This window comes from Eptatretus burgeri, chromosome 17 (genome assembly GCF_056783735.1).
Source record: "Eptatretus burgeri isolate ZD-2024b chromosome 17, Ebu_testis_v1, whole genome shotgun sequence".
In the NCBI taxonomy this organism is placed as follows: Eukaryota; Metazoa; Chordata; class Myxini; order Myxiniformes; family Myxinidae; genus Eptatretus; species Eptatretus burgeri.
The window spans coordinates 47,531,228-47,552,683 of NC_140977.1; the positions used below are offsets into that span (position 1 = coordinate 47,531,228).

The following is a 21,456-nucleotide window of genomic DNA, read 5'->3' on the forward strand; positions in this document are numbered from 1 at the left end:
TATCCACAATAGTAATTCCCAATATATTCACACCACATCTCTAATTTAATTCAGTACAGTTCCCATGTAACAAAATAATTGGATTTAAATGCTAAACCTAACCGAGAGGCTAACATTGGATTTTGTGCAGGTGAAATGGGGCCAGTGGAAGCTGGATGTCTCCATGGTAATGCTCTTCAGACTTCAAAAGACATCCACATAAAGGAAGAGCTAAGTGAAGATTCTCTCTCTGTCGATGGTGAGTACAATGAGGCTTGAGTTGTCCAGAATGGTTCTTTGTGATGTTTTCCTGCATCGTATTCCATTACTTATACTAGCAGAGTACTCGCCCATACGGGCGCTCTTGTTCCAAGGCACTCTTCCGTTGAGACACCATTCCCTGGTTATTTTGTGTGGGAAATAAACCCCGTTTTAAAAGAGCTGAGGTTCTCGTGTGCTTCTCGTGTTCCCGTGTACACAAAGCTGCCATTATTTGAATGTAGTCCAAGGGAGTTAAAAGCTGTTCGGTCCATCCGTTCGGTGGCCGATGTTAATCAGCCCTGAACAAGACATTTTGGTTCCCATCCCGGGAATCGAACCTGGGCCACCAATGTGAAAACCAGGAATCCTAACCACTAGACCACATGGGACCTACTTAAAATGCAAGTCTCACTTTTAACTCCATGCCTTGCAACCCCATGTACGGACTCTACACTGAAAATTCTGACCCAAAGCTGATTGTTTTCACCTGCTTCACTCATTGCATTTTAGAATATTAATGGAACAAAGTTATTAACCATTTTAAAGTGTCCTTTCTCTAAATTTTGCCACTTAACAATGTAAATATTTCATCGGTCTATTCGTGTGATCTGAAATTGACATTAATCAACATTTTACTGATTGACATTCAATCCTGCCAAGCCTAACTACAGTGCATCAGATAATTCTTACTGGTTAGTCTTTGAGTGACGTTTTCATTAATTTGGCACTTTACCTCTATCTCCACTGGCACACCTTCATGTAATAATCTCACTTAAAAATGTAAATTGATTACAAACGGAAGTTTGTCATTTCAGCATTACTCCGTACACACAAAGCGAAACACGAGGTTAAGCAATTGGTCCATGTCTGTGTATCTCTCTCTGTCCACAAATGTCAGTTTATGATCAAGGAACGACTTATTTTTTTTATAGTTGAATGTTATATTTTGAATACGAATTAGAAAACAAACCTGCTGTTTTACAGTACTTTGTCTCTGAATTTGTCCTGACTGCAAATGTGCAGAGAGGAGTGAGATAATATTTTTACTCTCTGCCTGCCAGTCAAACAAAATGGAAAATCATTCCAAACAGGAAACTGACTGTTTTTAAAGACGTCATAAAGGTTCTTCTTCTTGCATATGACAGTTGGCTGCTGGGTCGCTGACATTTTGTTGGGACATGATTATGTTGCTACAGTATATGTGCCCATATACCAGTACACTGGTACTCATTTTGCCAACCTCAGAAAGATGACATGCAGAGTCAACCCCACCTGGTGTTAATTCAGTGGCAAACAGGGCTTGAACTCAGGACCCTAAGATCCCAAGCCAGCCACCCTAACCACTAAGCCAACACCAGGTTGTCATAAAGGTTGTATACAACAGACACGATTAACTAATGTAATGTGTTAGATGGGGTGGTGTAATAGACGCTGCGTCAATGTTTTACCACTGTAAATTCCAGAATTCATTTTTTTTCTATTGAACTTTACACTTCATTTTATTTGAATTTAGTTATGGACATGAACACTTGAGAACACAAACTGCCTTCTTATCACTTCCAAGAACCTTCCATTTCGCAGTACTTGTACATTTTATATTGGGTGATGTGTAAGACTGCTTCAATAGTCCTGAACTTCCAGAATTTTCTTTTTACTGTCTTTAAAATCATTAATTTCAATTGAAGTATATATTTGAACACTGTGTGGGGTACCGTTCTATGAACTTTATAGTTCCCTTCTTTTTAAGATCCACACCATTTTGTTGATGCTGCTTTTATATCCCTCTGATACACAGACTGACTTCTTTTTTTTCTCTTTTTTTTCTGTGCACTATCTTCAGATAAATCAACGACTATCTTCAGGATGTTTTCCTGTCCCAAGAATATTCATACCTTCAAAAAGCGATCTTCGCAGCAACACTGTGCGAAGTCAAAAGATTATCAACAGAAATTTATTCGTCGCCAGGTAAGTACAAGTGAATATTGACACTTGTGAAAAGACACATGAGGGCACCAAATGCAACGAATTAGGTAGTTGCTCCTCAGCTCCTCATGTACACGTGAATACCCACTCCCTGACAACTCCGTACATCTGTAGTATGTGCATTAATGCATTTGGGCAAGACTCAATCTCCCAGGTACATTTGAGCATTTGTACAGGATTGAAGCCATTGAGATGCAGTTTATGTAATAGATGTGATCGGAATAATTCGACCTACCTTTCCGACTTTCAGTGGCATAATGGTTCGAGCATCCGATCTGAGTTTGGGAGGTTAGCTTTCGAACCACGGCCAAGTTATACTAAAATCCTTAAAAAATTGAATGTGCTGCTTCTTTGCTTGATGCTCGGCATTTGAAAAGGATGGAACACAGACAAACAGCCATACAAATTTGCAACTATTATGCAGGCATGATGGTTTTAACGGCCTCCTGTGTTTAAGTTCCTTGTTTTTTGTTTTTTTGTTTTTTTTAAACCCCCATCACTACAGGGTGGACCATAAAAAAGGGCAACATTTTATCATGCTGAGATTTTCTTCGTAATACGGTTGTAAATCAATTTCAAATTACCTGACATTTATTTTATTTTATTTTTTACAGGTATTAAAAATTATGGGGCAATTTAACATCGAGCAACGTATCTTTATTTATGACACGTACATTGAAACAAACTCACCAAAGAGAGTGCAAAGAGCATTTCTCAGAAGATTCCCAGCATCTCGTGTACCTGCTTACAAAACGATAAAGGCCATCTCATGATGTGAGAGATAAACAAACAAATGCGAAAGATGAGAGCTACTGGCTCATTACAAAATGCAAACAAGGGCTGTTCAGGACGCCGTGTTAGTGTTCGTGTTCCAGAGACGATTGAAGCCTTACGGCAACGCATGGAGAGAAGTCCACGAAAATCTACAAGACGACTCTCAGCTGAAACAGGGATCAGTCGCACATCAGTGCGACGAATACTGAAGGAAGACATTGGGTTTTTTCCTTAAAAAATTTAGTTTTTCCATACACTTAATGGAAATGATCACAGAAGATGGGATGAAACGTGTGGCTGCTTTTCTGAAGCACTGGAAAAGGAAGAACTCAGTATTGACATCATTTTCTCTGATGAGTGCCATATTTACATTCATGGGATGGTGCATGAACAGAATTGCATATTTTGGGGATTGGAAAAGCCACAAGAACACGAAGCTCACTTCACTCTCTGAAAATCACCATCTGGTGTGGATCGAGTTTGTCAGAAATCTACGGTCTCTATTTTTTTGAAGACCTTAATAGCGAAATGGCAGTAATTGTGACAGGTCGTTATCTTCACATGCTGAAGATTTACTGATGGAACAGCCTGAGAAATAAAAGAAAATCTGAGGTTTCAACAAGATGGAGCCACATCCCACACCTCCAATGAATGTCTCGCTTGGCTGAGGGAAAAATTTCCGAATCTCCTTATCACAGAACTGAATTTCCATGCCACCTGTCCCCATAACATCCCCTGACTTGTCACCACTGGATTTTCTTTTGTATGGGGACTATGTCAAAGGGAGAGTTTCAGTTGAAATTGAGCACAATTGCTGATTTGGAAAATGTAGTTATTCAGATTACGTATCTTGGGAGTTGCCGCAAGACAACTTTTAGAAAGTGATGTGTAACTTGTTGTTGCATATAAGACCATGTACATCACAGAGGGGAGATCTTATTGAGCACTTGGTTTAAGTATTGAAACTTGAGGATTGTGCAAATATTTTACATTAAAAAAAATCTTTCCTATCAATCATTGGTGTTGAATTACGATTTTTCTTTCCTTTTATTTATCTTTTTTATGGCCCACCATGTATTTTGGATATCAGTCCGTCCATCCATCCGTGGGTCTGTCCGGAGCCTCTACTCAAAAAAGACTGGATGCATTTATTTCATATTTGGCACATGTATGCAATAATATCTCAGCATGAGGCACTTGAAACGATTTTGGGATTGAGCTAACAGTTGTGAGAAACAATTGTATTTTTGACTTGGGGGCAATTAAAAACATTACGGGAGAGAATAGTGCAAAGGCCTATAGTCTATAGGCTTCCAGTAAGCTTGATTTATTGATATAGACTTCACTATCTCCATTACCAACACACAACTTTAGATTATTTGTTTATTTATATACACTTTACCAATGCCAACTCAGACATACCACATTTTTATTTTTATTTTGCCAGAATTACAAGAGGACCCCTACTGGTGGAAAGCACAAGTGCACGATGTGCAATAAATCATTTCCTCTGAAGTCAAAGTGCCTGATACACATGCGGACACACACTCGTCCGAGGCCATTTGAGTGCACCGTGTGCAGTAAATCGTTTATTAAGAATTCGCATTGGCAGGAACACATGAGGACCCACATAGGTGGAGAGAAGCTTTACAAATGTTCTGTGTGCACAAAGGCGTTTTCTCTTTCATCATATTTATCTCAACATCTAAAGCTACATGTGAGAGATAAACACTACAAATGTTCCACATGCAGCAAGGGCTTTGTATATTATTCACGCTTATCGCAACATCAAATAGTACATACAGGAGAGAAACATTACAAGTGTTCCAAATGCAGGAAGGCCTTTGCTTCTTCTTCACATTTATCTCGACATCAAAGAGTACATACGGGGGAGAAGCCCTACATGTGTTCACAATGCGGGAAGACCTTCAGTCAATCGTCACATTTATATCAACATCAAAAACTACATACGGGAGAGAAACCCTACAAATGTTCCAAGTGCAGGAAGGCCTTTGTTTCTTCTTCACGCTTATCGCGACATCAAATAGTTCATATTGGAGAGAAACACTATAAGTGTTCCATGTGTAGCAAGGCCTTTGTTTCTTCTTCACGCTTATCACAACATCAAATAATACATACGGGAGAGAAACACTACAAATGTTCCATCTGTAGCAAGGCCTTTATTTATTCTTCACATTTATCTCGACATCAAAGAGTACATAAAGAGTACGTTCAGATCACGTCTCAGCACTGGAAGCCTAATAGCAGGGCCAGAGGAAATGATGCAGATACACCCATCAAGAAAGAACAGTCCAGCCAGCCAACGCAGACCAGATGATATATACACAGATAAATAGAAGCGATAAAAGTAAAAATTGTGGATGATAATGAGAAAGACGAGGAAGAACTGTGAAGGGGATGAAAAGAAGGATGATGATGAGCAGTGTAAGCTGGAAGAAGAGTTTGCCAACAAAATAGAGATGAGATTGATACCACTCATGAAAAGACCATGACTAACGAATGGAAAACAACAAACAGCCAAAAAATACAAGGAAGAAATGCAAACCGAGCCTTCAGAAAAATAAAATAATCCCCCTTCAAATATATCAATACTGTATATTTTGCTGCAGCGCTGCTCTTTCAACAAAAGTAACAACAAAACAACACCCCAAGAAAATATGCTTGACCCTATGAACAGAAAGCAAATACCATCAGGAAAACAGACTTGAGATAACAATTGAGAAAAGAAATGGGACAAATAGAACAATTCGAGAAAGGAAACCGCAGCCCAAAGCTAAAGAGGAGAATCCAAAAAGAAAATCTAAGAGAGAGGGATTTAGAGTCAATAGGCACTGAAAATAAACTCAAAATAGATGTAGTAGGGATAAAAGTAAAAATTGTGGATGATAATGAAATTATAGCAGAGAAAAAGAAAAACAGTGATGACTAAGTCAACAGAAAAAGACAAAAGCAGCTGTTTTAAAATAACCAGAAAATTCTACTGCAAACAAGGGAAGCAGAAGCAGAATGTGGATTGGATCAGAAAAGTGGAAAAGAAAAATCAACATCTGGAGGAAATTCCCCGATTAATAATTCGCAAAGAAATAAGAAAACATCTCACAAAAATGCCAAACTTGAAAAGTCTTGGCCTAGCTGGGATTACAAATTTCTGACTAAAGCAATTTAGATGCACTTGTGTTTTCATGACAAACTCTTATTTTCCAAGGCTGTATTACAAAAACTCCAGGAGGAGAAACACCAAACTCTCAAATGTGTGGATGAATTATTTAAAAAAAAAAACATTTGACAGCATCCCACACTCACGGATGGTAAAATGCATGCAAATATACAGGATCGCAAAAATATCCAAACTAATCTAAAATGCAATAGAGCAATGGAATACTACCATATTGCAGAACTCGGAAGGAAAGATTGAAATGCCGTGAGTGAAGATACACCACGATATCTTTCTGGGAGATGGCCTTTCCCTCCCGTTCCACCTCCTGAAACCCGCAAATGGAGATACCAACCAATGAGAAAAACCATTCAAGTTTAGTGTCTGCAATAAATCATTCAGTCAAACCTCAACTCAACAGAAACATATTCCTAGCATCTCGTGTTCCCCACAGTGGAGAAAAGAGGAAGGAGGAAAAGCAGGGATCATACGGTGTGACATTTTGTGACATTTGACAAAAGCCATAAAAACTGTGACATTCTGTGACAAAACAGATTTTATGTGACAAAATGTGACAAACTAGGTTTTTCATGTGACAGTGTTGAGAGAATTGTGGCACATTTGACAAGAAAGTTTTGTCCGTGCCAGCTTTGTACGAGATATATCACGATGACTATCCTTCTAGAGCAAACTTTTTATCGGTGGTCACCATCAGCAAGGTGAGAGGTAAGATCAACACACATTCTCACGTCAAGTTTTGTTAATTTTTGCGCTTTGTTATAACTGATGTCGCGGTTTCTGTTTGTTCATTTTTGCGCTTTGTTTATCACTTATACCGCAGACTTCTTTGCATTAACACTGTTCAGTTAATAATACTTTTTGCTGACACTGGAACGAGAAACTCCAGGAGCTAAAAGGGTTCTTGGTTACAAGTATTCCTTTTTAGAAAGGAATGATATCAAACTGGACAAGAGTGATCAACTATGCTGTATGTAACCATGTTAATTAGAGACCTGACCATCAGCCCCACAGCTATTTCATCACTACGCCTCCTGTCATTCGATGCTGAACATTTACGCTTATTGTGCAGATTCCTGGACTAAAATCAGGTATGTTAGATGTCTGACGCCAAATGCATGGAAATTAAGGACCACAACATAAAATTGCTCAGATTAATCTGGGACCGAAATTGGATGGCCGTCTTGTCTCGGTTCCAGCCGACGTGTGTTAGGGCTTGAGATAGGATGGTTGTCCTCGAAAAGTGGGGGCATTACGTAGTAATAGTACAAAGCAGGAAATAGAGATGCATTATGAAATTAGGAGCATTTTTGTGGTCCTTGAATTCCAATGATGTTTTGTGCTCAGAATTTGCTTTTATCAGACGACGTTAGTCTGCTGCGAACATGTTTCGTTAATTTCTGCACAACAACACCCAGACTGATATTTTTCATCAATAACATGAAAGAACATATCGATTGAACAATAATTGCTGAACATTATTATGGGTGTTGCGCTTCATTTGTGGTTGAAGTACACTATATGACCACATATAATTATTTTGTCAGGCCTCACGAGGGTTTCTGTTTTTTTTCAGCTGTTGATCATGAGTAAAAGGAACACCGCCTTCAAAGTGTCCATGTTGGATGGGGAGGACTCCATTCAAGACCCTATACAAAACTGGGCGAAACCCCACGACAATCACTCATTCCACTGTCGTCTTTGTCAGAAGATCGTGAGCATTGCTCAGAGGGGGAAGGACCGGCTTATCCGTCATTCCAAGACTGGTACACATATCAAGCGAAGACAAAACATTTTGGGTGATGATCGAAAATTGAAGCGACTCGTGGATACGCAGAGGAATATACAGACCTGTTTTGCTAGTGGCAGCGCGGGTGCTGTTGATGGAGGGGAAGACTGGCAAAAGCGGAGCTTAAATAACAATGTGACCTATGCGGAAACGATGTGGTGTGCCAGTGTTTCAGTGAATAATTTGTCCTTTCGACTCTCAGATTCTCTGATCGCTATGTTTCCTCGCATGTTTCCTGACTCGAAGATCGCGAAGGAGTTCCAATGCGCTTCAGACAAGACAGCGGACGTAGTTTCGGATGGAATGGGGCCGTATATGCATACTCTAATTGAAAATGAAATTAGGAACTTTGCTCCAGCATACAGTATTTAGGTTGATGAGGCAACAACTGCTAAACATTGGAGACAGTTTGATGTGATCGTCCGTTATTGGCCAGCAAAGAGTGATCGTGTTCGTGTAGAACATCTGGAGTCATTTGAGATGGGTCATGCTGATGCTACTAAACTCAAGGACAACATTGTTTGATCTCTCAGCGGTCTGTACCATGACAAGTTGTTGCAAATTTCCTCCGATGGACCGAATGTCATGAAATCTCTGCAGAAAAAGGCTATGGAAGAGATCAATCCGAAAATGATCAATATTGGTACGTGCAACTTGCACAAAAGCCACAACGCCTTTTCTAGTGCATTCGAAAAATTCAGCTCTGAGATCAAATCTATAGGTATTGATGTATTCCAGTGTTTCTCAACCTTTTTTGTCCCACGCCCCACTTTGATTTTCAAAAAAAATCGTATGCCCCACCATGATTGGAGACACTACAGTGTATATACTACATATGTATTTAAAAGGCAAAGCTATGAAAGCGATCATATTGTTACGGATTCCGCGCCCGCCGGCGTGCTGACGGCCACGTAACTCGAATCGCGGCACGTCGCCCACCGGACGGACAATCCAGTCGTGACCCTCTCGGACTAACGCCGGGAACCAGTCACGGGTGGACCTTGCGGTCTCACCGCGATCGAGCCAATCAGCCCCCGCGTGGGATAGGGTTGCTCGCCAAATTCGACCTACCTAAGTACCCACACGGAGGGTAGACCGGGCGATCGCACCTCGCCGCAGGTCGACTTCGGACACGGGCCACTTAAGCGACCCGTTCCGTACTATCGGGATAACCGAGCGGTGTTATCGTCGGCCTCGACGGTTCGATTAATTATCGGGCGTATTCAGCCCACTACCAACCCTTTACGTGAAGCAAGATGAGGATTCAATGAAAGAAATGACGAAGCGAAGCGGGAAACAGTTCAACACAAAGCACATTTATTCGCGATGAACGGAAAGCACACATATTCAATTCCACCAAAAGCACATAGAAAAGGAAAAGAAACACAATGCAATTTTACACAAAAAGCAAATGCGACAATGCAGATCTAATACCGATTACGCGAGCACACGGCAACACTTATACAATTTTACTTCACAGACGGCGCCGACAACACACACACTCAAAGCAAAGAAAAGAACACCCTCAAGGATGAGGCGGGCCTGAGGCCGAGACCGGGTCGGGCCTACCCGTCTGGTGATGAGACGCGGAGCGGCGATGGTGCCTCAACTCCGCGGGCCTCGCGGACAGTGTCTGGTAGGGGGTGGGAAAGGGGCCCCCTTGGTCGCACTATCTCAGCGCGGGGGGAAACAGGAGGGGGTTGCTGATGCTCGGGGGAAAGGAGGATTTCTACTCTGCCTCGAGTCCCGCGACGAGCGTCTCCACCTCGACCAGGTCGCGCCGTCGGCCTCCCTGGTGTGCAGCTCCCGGCACGACGCGAGCACCCCCTCGTCTGCCCTCGCCGCCTCTCCACAGCTCCGTCCCCTTCGCTCCGACTCCAACGCACACGACGACGACCAACTCCTTCTTGCTTCTTCTTCCCAACTCCACCGACTGCGAAGTCTTAACTCTCTTGACTTGACGAACGCGGTCGCTTATATAAGCCCCGTGGCTTCGCTCTCTCATCTTTGACCCCCTGCCTTCGACCTTTCACCTCGCTCCCCATTGGCCCGAGAAAAAGTGGGCGTGAATGCATTTTGATCCATAAATTTGCATATAGCGACCGCCCTCCAACGCCCTGGAGGCGGGGCCAAATCGCCCCTCGCTCACCGATTGGACGGAACAAAAGTGGGCGTGTGTCGTTTTTGATCCGTTTTTGGAGCTGAAAATCCGTGGTTTTGTACACGCTGTTCGGCGCGCGCCCTGCACGAGTCCAACACCGGTACCCACAAGCGGCGCAAGAACGGTGGCGATGCGACGGTTGCGAGGTGTGACGTGAAGCGGCGCCGCGGTGGGTGGTTGATGTTGTGGTTGGTGGTGGTAACAATGGCGGTTGGTCCAAATTAAAGATAGTAAAAGAAAAACGGCTATCCTGAAGAGTCGCAGCACGCATAAATGACATGTATTCCCACTAGACAACGGGTTTGGGCCTAACTACACATATACTTACCGAGATATCTCACCTAAGGGACCTGAATGGTGGTTTGCGAATTTGGTAACCACAACAATATATTGATTCATTAATTCTGAATCCTCATGCCCCACCAAAATATTGCCACGCCCCACCTTGAGAAACACTGATGTATTCTATCTTTTCAAATACTCAGCTGCTAGGAGAGAAGACTGAAGCTGTGCAGAAATCCAAGGGCATTAAAGGACATGTCTTTCTCTGCCATGTGTCTTCGCGATGGAAGACATTGGAAGACGTCACAGAAAGACTGATGGAGCAACTTCCGGCTTTGACAGAGTATTTTCTCAGAACTCTTACTGACAAAGAGAGGGAGAACAACAGAATCAAGAGGATCTGTGGTGTTTTGAGTAACAAGCTTCTCAAGTGTGAACTGCTATTCATGAAATCCGTCCTGTCCATGTTCAACCGTTTCAATAAGTTGATACAGAGCGAGGGCCTGCTCATCCACATTCTCGACGATGAAATGAACACACTGATCCTATCGCTGATGCGACGCACCCTGACCGAAGGAGCTATTGGTCGAAAGACTGGAAAGCAACTTGGAGGCATCGATCTAACGAATTGCGATGTCTGGCTTCCAAAAGTGGACATCGGAGAAGCGGCTTCATGGGAGATAAAAGCCATGAGAGAATCCAAAAGGATATCCGAGGGGAGTTATCTGGATTTCTTCAAGAGAGCCAAACTTTTATTCAGAGGTGATCGGTAAACTCCTCAAAACATTCCCAATGGACAACCAGCTCTTGCATGACCTACAAGTTCTTCATCCTTTTGCTCGGCAGTCAGAATCAGCTAAGTAAGCCATCAAGCGCGTTGCCGTTGGCATCAAAATGTTCTCGAGAGATAAAATTGACGCAGTATCTGATGAGTGGTTGGAGTACTCGAGCGAGGACATACCGGAAGACTGGTATACCGATAATCCACAGGTCAGCACTTCCGAAGACGAAGATTCGGATGAGGACAACACCGACACCAATGCAGGAAATGTCAATGGAAGAGTTGATGTGTACTGGTACAGAGTCGGCAATATGAAAAGACCGAGTGGTCAGTTGAAATACGCCAATCTGATGACATTGGTTCGGATAGCCCTCAAATTGAATCATGGCAATGCTGATGTTGAGAGGGGGTTCAGTAAGAACAAACTATTGTTCGCATCTCATCGCACCCGGCTCACTATGCCTCACATCAATGGACTGCGGACAGTAAGTTCGTATATGAAGAGATATGATAACAAACCACAGATGCTGCCTTATTCGGAGGAAATGATATCAAACACTCGGAAAGCAAGGTCGGCATATATGACGCAAATTGAACGGGAGAGACGGGCCACAAAACGACCAGCGGAAGCAGCTGCTCCGAACTACTCTCAGCAGGAGGTTCAAATTCTGGCCAAGAAAAGGAGGGCTGAAGCACTGTTGGTGGAGGGCATGAAGATGCTCGACAATGCAGTGAAGGGAGAATCTGAGAACTTGGTCACCAAAGTTGCGGCTGCGAATGCTACTATCCAGAATGCCAAAAAATGCTAGATGGGGCCAATAAAGAACTGAATAACCTGAAAAAAAGAAATAGCACTTTCCTCCCAAGCTTTCCAATGAACTGGTACCCCGGTATTATAGAATGAGCGACGTTATGGAATTACGAGAATGTTGAGTTGTTTGTAATTAAAAGAATGTTAAAAAGTGATCCTGGCTTGTCCAATCTGTGCGTCTAAAACCCCAAAATATATGTGACAAAATGGACTTTCTATGTGACAAAACGATTTTTTTGTGACATGACAAAATGTGACAGACTGGAAATTGCCCGTATGATCCCTGGAAAAGGCAAGGAATGAGTGGCTCACAGAAGACAACATCTTTCTCATCCCAAAATCTGAAGAAAATACTGCCACAGAAATATAAACCAACAACATGCAAATTCTTAAAAGGAATCATTGCAGAAGAAATCTATCACCACTTAACAAAACAAAGAAACTGGAAAGCACAACAAAAATAATGCAGGAGAAACTGTGACGGAACAATTGACCACCTCTTGTTCAACAAGGCCGTACTCAAAAACGATAGAAAGAACAGAAGCAAATTGTCAACAGTGAGGAATGGTTACAAGTCATTTGATAATGTCTCATACTCGTAGATCCATCCATCCATTGGGACCATACTCTGCAGAGCGTTGGTGCTGCCGAAGCAGTCTCCTTGGCTATTGGACACAATCCGAGACAGGTCGCCACTCCAACACAGGATACTCATGGATAATGAAGATAATGTGCAAAATAGACGCCAAAACAATTTGCTGAGTGAAAATGCAATGAGACGATGGAGCACAGTCATTCATGTAGCATCACATGGAAGGAACAATTCACATTCCAGATGTAAAAACACAGGTATGTTTCAAGTCTATTTCCCCCCTTCTGTCCTGCTTTACCCGGAATCACTTAAGCAAGTGATCAATGGTTAAGATATGGATATTGTTTAACCTCCAAAAGGAGAACATCCAAGAAAGCAAACAAGTCACACATATCCTGTGCATGGATGACCTAAAACCTTCAGCCCCAAATTATGAAAACTAATAAACAGCAAAAACTGGGGGAAAGGATGCTCTCCAAGACATTTTAATGGAATTTGAATGAGAAAAATGTACAAAATTTGCATTCAAAGAAACAACTTGAGAACAACGATGTTAGGTTGAGAAAAAAATTATTTACGAGTAATTGTTAGGTGGTGTATTGTTACAGTATGATGTTGTTTACTTATGATTCGATATGGAAGGAACTGTTTATAAATTTTCACTCGATAATACTTGTTGAGACGAGATGCTTCTTCTAAAAATTGAGTTGTGGACAAAGTTGGCATGTTATATTATTGTAACAAATTAATCACCCCTCCGGATCCTATGGGACTCGAACCTGGTGATGTCGGAGTTAACACTCTGCAAGATGGCCTGAGCATGAAGGCTTCAATTTAAACTTGTCGCTCATCAAATGGCTGCTCAAGAAAATGTTTCGATTCGCAATTTGCTTTCATATGCCGAGAATGTGACTCGCACGTGCACACTGGTAAATTTGCTCACGTGTAGAGAAGTGATCGATCCCAGAAACCACTGGAATAATAAAGTTTAATAAAAAAAATGTACGTATAAGAAACCAGGGCAGGAAGCACGCAAAACCACAACAGTTACAGAAATAGATGTGAAGAATAAGATGTCACGATCGGAAAATATATCATGCTTCCAAACGAAAAGATCACAGTCAAAACCAACTTTGCTTATCCTGAACAACACAGAATCTCTGAAGAAGTATTCTGACACACAGAAGAACAAAAAGGGTTATAAGATGCAGGGTTGATAAATAAAAATGGTCATTCAGGCCTGGTCGAACTAAGCGAAGCGCTCTTACCTAGATCCGATGGGACAAACAGGCTTCAGTTTTCCCATGGACGAGGTGTTGTGAGGTGGATCTCAGCCGGTTCAAGCAAACTAGTTATATTTCATCCCCAGACTCATGGGATTGTAATAGGGGGAGGGGAGGGGTCTAAAGAACCTCGGCAATACTCTGGTAAGGCGTTCTGGTGAGGACTTTCATGGAGAGGCTGGGAGAAACAGCACACGCTCCTCTCTTTCCGAATTTTCAGCTCAAACTGACGTTTCTGCCTTATTACGCGGTTCAAAGCTGTCCGTTGCATGACATCATCAGGCACGCCTATTGATTGCCCAGCTTGATAAGGCTGTTGATTGTTCCGATTCAAAAGAGAACGAGTAGCCTTTTGTCGATCACCTTTCCTTGTGAGGCTGTTCCTCGTTCCTTTGAAGAGAAAGGAAAAACACTATGAATCAAACGAGGGGGAGCACTCGGTAGAGTGCAAAATCTCCGCCGCCAATATTGCTGGGTCACTTACGTGAACCTCATATCCTATTCATTGTAGGTCAAAACAGATCAGACTCTACTGAACCACGATTTAATAAACTAAACTAGATCGACGCGCATGTAGAAATGCCCAAAAAATAAAATCGAAATTTTTTTGAAAAAAAAGTTGCAAAATTTGTTTTTTTTTTCTCTAACAATTTTTTTTTTTGGTTGGAAATCACTTAAAACATGTAGAAATGCAAAAACAAAAATTCAAATATTTTTTCAAAATGGCCGCCATAGCGGCCATATTGGACTTTGGACCAAGTCCAAAATCTAATGGCATGATCCTTGGACCATACCTAATCCCCCCACCAAGTTTTGTCGAAATCCGTCCAGGAGTTTTTCCGTAATACTGTTCACAAACAAACAAACAAACAAACAAACAAACAGACAGGGGTGAAAACAGTAACCTCCAATTTATTAACAATCAATAAATTAATGAGAAATAAAGCACATTTAACAGTGAAAAATACAAAGGGATGGAGGGGTGACGAGACATAAATACAAAGGGATGGAGGGGTGACAAGACAAAAATACACAGGGATGGAGGGGTGACAAGACAAAAATACAAAGGGATGCTAAGCACTGTCTTGACAGATTTAAATTGGGTTTTACAATACTCTCATTTTGCACATTATGATAGAACTAATTGGCTAATTAACTCTTAAATGCTTATAAGTTAATTTTCGTTGCAATATTGTCCTTCGACTTTAAACTGTGTGGAAAGATTGCGAGAGTTCATGAAATTTCTCGTTACTTCCTTATACGGGTGTCCCAAAAAATGTACTCGCATTTCGGCTCCTCATAACGCATTGAATTTTTCATTTATTTTCAGATCAAATTGACCATAATAATGGCAGAAGTACGACTAGGTTTTGAAGAAAGAAAATTTATCATAAAGTGCTACTGGAAGCACGAAAACATCATGGAAGTGCAAAGACAATTTAGAAGACATTTTCACAAAGATCCACCAACGCGACGCACTATTGCTCGCATCCGAGATAAGTTTGAAACAGATGGAACTGTGCTTGACGTCCATAAGGAGCGTTCAGGAAGACCACGGTCATCAACCACCTCCGCAAAGGAAAATCAATTGCTGGAAACCCTCCACCGATCCGCACGGAAATCTGTACGACAAATGGCTCGTGAGACAGGAATCCCAAAATCAAGCGCCCATCGCATTTTGAAGCGAATTAATTGGAAAAGTTACATTCCAAAATTAATCCATGCTCTAAATGAAGACGATCCTGACCGGAGAGTTGAATTTTGTGAGTGGTACCTGGGCAAATGCGAAGAAGATACAGCATTTCCATCCAAAATAGTTTGGAGCGATGAGGCCAGCTTCAAGTTAAATGGCTCAATTAACCGACACAATTGCACCTACTGGGCTCCTGAAAATCCGCATGTTACTATGGAACACCATTTAAACTTACCAGGGGTTACTGTGTGGTGTGGGATATCAGCATTGGGCATTCTAGGGCCATTCTTTTTTGACCAAACTGTCACTGGGGATGTTTACTTAAACTTGCTGCAGGAATCCGTCGGTCCACGTGTCGAAGAGATATTTGGTGACGAAGAGATTTACTTTCAGCAAGATGGAGCACCTCCCCACTACCACCGTGATGTAAGGGCCTATCTCGAAGCAACTTTTCCGAACAGATGGATTGGGCGAAGAGGTAGTGTTGAATTCCCTGCGCGTTCCCCAGACCTCACTCCAATGGACTTCTTTTTATGGGGATATCTCAAAGATAAGGTTAACGGCTCAAAACCAGCAACAGTCGATGAGCTGAAAGAGGAAATTGAAAGACAATGTCTTGCAGTTCCAAATGAAATGATTCGTAATGCTGTTGAATCCATTGGTCCGCGTTATCGGCTGTGTTTGGAACGTGATGGTCGTCAGTTTGAACATTTGTAAACATGCATTTATACATTTAACCATTAATCTTGTTTCTAAGTCAATAAACAACGCATTTATTATCATTTAAAGAGTGAGTACATTTTTTTGGGATACCCTGAATTGAACCTGTTAATCTCGTCTTGTTAAAAAAAAAATTGTCCTGTTAATTGGCAATTTCTTGTGAGTTCTAGTTTCAGAAGCAGCTCGTACTTAGGAGTAACTTGCAGAGCCAGGAGCTTTCGTAAATATTCTTGCTTAGAGTGGATATAAATGGAATGCAAAGAAGAATAGCCAGTCTTGAGTTGCTTTGCTGTGTACGACTCCGTACCGGAGTGTGTCATGTATCACTTGTGCTCTGTCTTTTTAATAAATGCAAGTTTGGACTATACCTGCCAACCCTTTGGTCATCTTTCGATTAATGCATCTTGTAATATGTTACACATACCAATGGACCGTGGACAACCCACACTCCATCCTCCCCCCCCAATCCCCTTCAGGATTTTTCAAGATGAGTATTTTTGTAAACCCTGACAATGGAGCTATTGAAATCAGGTCGGCTGCAAACAATATGTGGCTGGGTGTGGTTGTGGCTGTGCAGCTTTTTAAAGTCAAGTACCCTACCTACTTCAGGTGGGGCAGATTTTCTGTGGGGTGAGTAATCTGTACAACTTATACATATAAGATTGGGGGAACCTTTAAAGCGAGGTAATTTCTGAGCTGAATCCACCAAAAATAATCAATTTCTTACCATTGGTTACATATGAGGAGTATTTTAAGGTAACACACAGAACTAATTCTAATTAAAATTGGGTATATTTCTGGGGAATAATATACCGAAATTGTAAAAATACAGTTGTGGCCAAAAATATTGGCACCCTTGGACTTTTTTCAAATAATGCACCATTTCTTCCAGAAAATTGTTGGAAAAAAAATGGTATCCACATATGTATTTCTTTGGTTTGCAGTGGAACAAAACAACTAGAGTTGGTGTCAAAGCCACCCAATGCTCGCCTGTTTATACATTTATCGTTTTTAAAAGACTCGTCTAATAATTAATATTTTTTATAAAGCATTGCAGTGAAGTATAATTTTAAAGCAATATATGTATTTGTATATTGTAATCAGTAACAAGAGCGCAAGTGAGCACAATATACGCCCGAACAAGAAGGTATATACAGAATTGTGCTACTACATGGAAAACAGCACCCTGGTTGCCATGGCAACCACTTTAGATGATGAACGTATGCCGCGACACACCATCTCCACAGTCTGTATCTATGTACCAAATATGAAACATGAAAGTTGAAAACTTTGGGAGTTAGAGTGTGGACAAGAACGGATGGAAAACAGCATCCTGGTTTCTATGGCAACCACTTTAGATGACTAACGTATGTCACGACACACCGTCTCCACAGTCTGTACCTATGTACCAAATATGAAACGTGAAAGTTGAAAACTTTGGGAGTTAGAGTGCGGACAGGAACGGACGGATGGACGGACAACCGGTATCACATAATACGCCCCGATATATATATATATATATAGGGCGTATAAAAAATAGGGTTGGTTGATAAAAAACATTAGAAAGGAAAAAATAACTTGCACCAAAAACTTTAACATTTTCACGCTGACGCTCACGCTGGGGGTATCACGATAGCTCTCTGTTCTTCGAACAGGCGAGCTAAAAACGGCTGAAAAAAAATTACAAAATCTTTTTCTTCCACACATAAATCCTAAAATGGCCCGGACAATATTATTGGTACCTTTTAGAAGGTGTTATAAATAATTAGATTTCAAGCAGGTGATTCTCCTTTACTTTGGAATTGAACTCACCTGTGGTAAGTTGCAGGTGACTGCAATATAAAAACCACTCACTCAAACCAGTTTGAAGAGAGAAAAGTAGTCATTCTGCTGTTTTGTGTCACTGTGTGTACAGCAATGAGCATGGAGAAAAGAAAGAAAACCAGAGAATTGTCTGAGGCAGTCCAATACAAGATTGTAGCCAAGCATGGACAATATCAAGGCTACAAGTCCATCTTCAGAGACCTTGATGTTCATGTATCCACCGTACACAATGCTATCAGGAAGTTTAAGGCCCGTGGCACTGCAGCCAACCTCCCTGGATGTGGCCGCAAGAGAAAACGTGGTCGAAGATTGCAGCAAAGGATTGTTCGAATGGTGGAGAAAGCATCTCGATCAACTGCCAAACAGATTCAAGTTGACCTTCAGACACAAGGTATGACAGTTTCAACTCACACCATCCACCGCCAACTCGATGAAAGGGGGTTCTCTGGTAGATGACCCAGGAGGACCCCACTGCTGGGAGAGAGACATAAGAAAGCCCGACTGGAGTTTGCCAAAACACACCTGAACAAGCTAAAATCCTTTTGGGAGAATGTCCTGTGGACAGATGAGACCAAATTAGAGCTTTTTGGTAAAGCACATCATCTCTATATTTACAGAAAACAAAATGAGGCCTTCATAGAAATGAACACCTTCCCTACAGTCAAAGATGGAGGAGGTTCAGTGATGTTTTGCGGTTGCTGTGTTGCCTCTGGCACTGGGTGCCTTGAATGTGTGCACGGCATCATGAAATCAGGAGATTACCAAGGAGGCATTTTGGAGCTCACTGTTCAACCCAGTGTCAGAAAGCTGGGTCTTTGTCGAAGGTCATGGGTTTTGCAGCAGGACAATGACCCCAAACACACTTGAAAAAGCACCAGGAATGGTTCAAGACAAAACACAAGACTGTTCTGGAGTGGCCAGCAATGAGTCCAGATCTAAACCCCATTGAACACCTGTGGAGAGATCTGAAAACAGCAGTTGAGAGAAGGCACCCTTCAAATCTGGGAGAACTGGAGCAGTTTGCACAAGAAGAGTGGGCCAGACTACCAGTAGAGAGGAGTAGGAAGCTCATTCATAGCTTCAGGAAGTGCTTGACTGCAGCTATTTTGTCCAAAGGCTGTGATACCAAATATTAAGTCTCGGGTAGCAATAATTTTGTCAATGCATTTCTTTTTATTTTCTGACTTTAAAGGGATATATTAAATACCAAGTCAAAAACAAAGGTTCTGTGATATTAATAGTGAAATAAAGAATTGTGGAAACCAAAAACTTTTGTTAATTTCAACTTCTTTTTGGAGAAAATTGTGAGTTATTTGAAAAAAAGTGCAAGGGTGCCAATATTTTTGGCCACAACTATATTTTGTTGAAACAGCACATTTGTTCAAGAATGACTGGTTGAAAGAACAATCAGGCCATGGAGCTTCAATGCACCAATCAAACAGCTTAATCTCAAGACATTCTCAAATATCAAATCAGCATATGTCACAGGACAATCCAAGAAGTCAAAGCAAATCACAGCTCAAAGAAACACACTTGGTCAGCTTGTCCTTCTTGCCCGAGAACATTACGTCAGTATGGAGAGGGTTCTGAGCTTCCCACTGGGTCCTTTACCGTGGGCACTACCGTGGGTACTGGCTAATGCTGATGGAGTCCCTGTGAAGACAGACAAGTCCAAGTTGATGCATTTCTTGGAAGGTAATTCACACACAATACAAAGACACACTCAAGACCCCACAAGCAACATCATTGATGGAAATGCACTGCTTCATGCACAGGTGGCCCGACCAAGCACATTTGGAGGGCTCGCAGAGAGTGCGTTTGAATAACACCCTAATGTACAGCTTGCTTACTTTGTGACAGACTCCTACCTCCCTTTGTCAATCAAGGATATTGAAAGAGAAAGAGGGGGTTCTTAAAAATAAAAAAAACATTTTTTGTATACCTTGTCGAGGCTCGTATGAGAGCTAACACACAACGCACAGCAAGGGGGGGGGGCATGAGTCAAGAGGAGTGGGAGTGGGAAGGACAAAACAGTGAAGGACAGAGACATCAGGAGATCTGTGAAAGGGAGAATGATGGGGTGGGGAACATGGGGTATACAAGAATAACGTTACAGGGACTTTCAGGAAGGAAAGCAGGGAATTTGAAGGAGGTGTATTTGGGGTGGATTAACGGGGGTAGAAAAGATCGAGGTTTTGGATGGGGGACGATAAGAGGTGGTGGTGGACAGCTGTTTTGAAGGCCTGGAGGGAGGAATGGGATTGAACAGAGTGAGGGAGTTTACTCCAAAGGCGGGAAAAAAAGAGGAATGAAAGAGTGAAGGTGAGCAGTGATTCGTGATTTTGGTAATTTTACCAGAAGGGGTTTGTTGGCGGACCTTGAGCACCCTGCAGAAATTCGGTGAGGACAAATCGCAGACCAAGCGGGGGGGAGGGGGGGAGGTCGAGACGGTAGAAGACAGAAGGACCATCGAACTGCCTGCGGTGACAGAGAGTGAGAGACCCAAAGACTCAGCCTCATTGTGGGAGATACCAATGATCCTAAATGCCTTGGTTTCCACAGCGTGAAGCCGAGAAAGGTGAGGGGCAGGAGCACTAGGTGTGGACAAAAGCTTTGTATGTGGTCAGGAGCTCAGGTGGGCCAAGCAAGGACTTTACACAATGGAGGATTCCCAGTGGGCGACTGTCTTTGGTGGTCAGGTTAGTGATGTGGTTTTCCCAGGAAAGATCATGGCAGATCGTGAGACCCAGAAGCTTGAATGAAAGGACTTCTTCCAGAGGACTGTTGAGAAAGTCAATGGGGGGGGGGTGGGGAGGGGTTCAAACGGTCCTTTCGGAGAGACATAGTGAGTGTGATCTTTGTCAGGATTGAAAGACGTGTTGGACCAGTTTGTGATTTTACCCGGATCTGCAAAGGGCGAAAAAGCTGCTGCTTGCTGGTCTGAGGGATGATAGATGGTATGGCAGAGGGTGGAGTCATCAGCAAAGAAATAGAGGATTTTACAGAGAGTCGGAGAGATCATTGATGAAAACCAGAAAAAGAACAGGGCCCAGAATGCTGCCTTGAGGAACTCTAGCCTGGACAGAAAGAGGGGATGAAAGAACTCCATTTCGGGCCACATGTTGGCTGCAACAGGAGAGGAAGTCTGTGAGCCATGAGTGGAGATGGCCTTGGATACCATAGGAAGAGAGTTTGGTGAGCAGGGCAGGGTGCCAGACCATATCAAAAGCACGTGATATGTCTTGGGATATGGCTCTGATTTCATGTCCGGCATTGAGGACCTCCATCTATTGTTGGGAGAGCAGAAGCAGCATATCCAGGGTGGAGTGA

The 21,456-nt window shown here is 42.2% G+C and overlaps 2 protein-coding genes across 8 annotated transcripts in view; one reads left to right on the plus strand and one right to left on the minus strand.

Moving 5' to 3' along the window:
• The window catches only part of LOC147010007 (uncharacterized), a 96,353-nt gene extending 79,684 nt beyond the window's left edge, over positions 1 to 16,669 (plus strand). For 2 of the 4 annotated variants that reach the window (XM_085861039.1, XM_085861038.1), the window contains exons 6-8: positions 131 to 238; positions 2,081 to 2,205; positions 15,220 to 16,669. In XM_085861039.1, the coding sequence (XP_085717165.1) occupies positions 131 to 238; positions 2,081 to 2,205; positions 15,220 to 16,299 (1,313 nt within the window). In that variant the 3' untranslated portion in view covers positions 16,300 to 16,669. Of the gene's footprint in view, positions 1 to 130; positions 239 to 2,080; positions 2,206 to 2,837; positions 4,012 to 4,444; positions 6,815 to 15,219 lie in introns of those variants that run through there. The other 2 variants (XM_085861040.1, XM_085861041.1) reach the window with 2 other exon arrangements.
• Positions 1 to 21,456, minus strand: part of LOC147010008 (uncharacterized) — a 49,994-nt gene that overhangs the window by 16,975 nt on the left and 11,563 nt on the right. For 3 of the 4 annotated variants that reach the window (XM_085861048.1, XM_085861047.1, XM_085861049.1), the window contains 2 exons: positions 19,660 to 19,779; positions 6,404 to 6,500 (listed from right to left, as the gene is read on the minus strand). The gene's annotated coding sequence lies outside the window, so the exon portion shown is untranslated. The remainder of the gene's footprint in view (positions 1 to 6,403; positions 6,501 to 19,659; positions 19,780 to 21,456) is intronic. The other variant, XM_085861051.1, reaches the window with a different exon arrangement.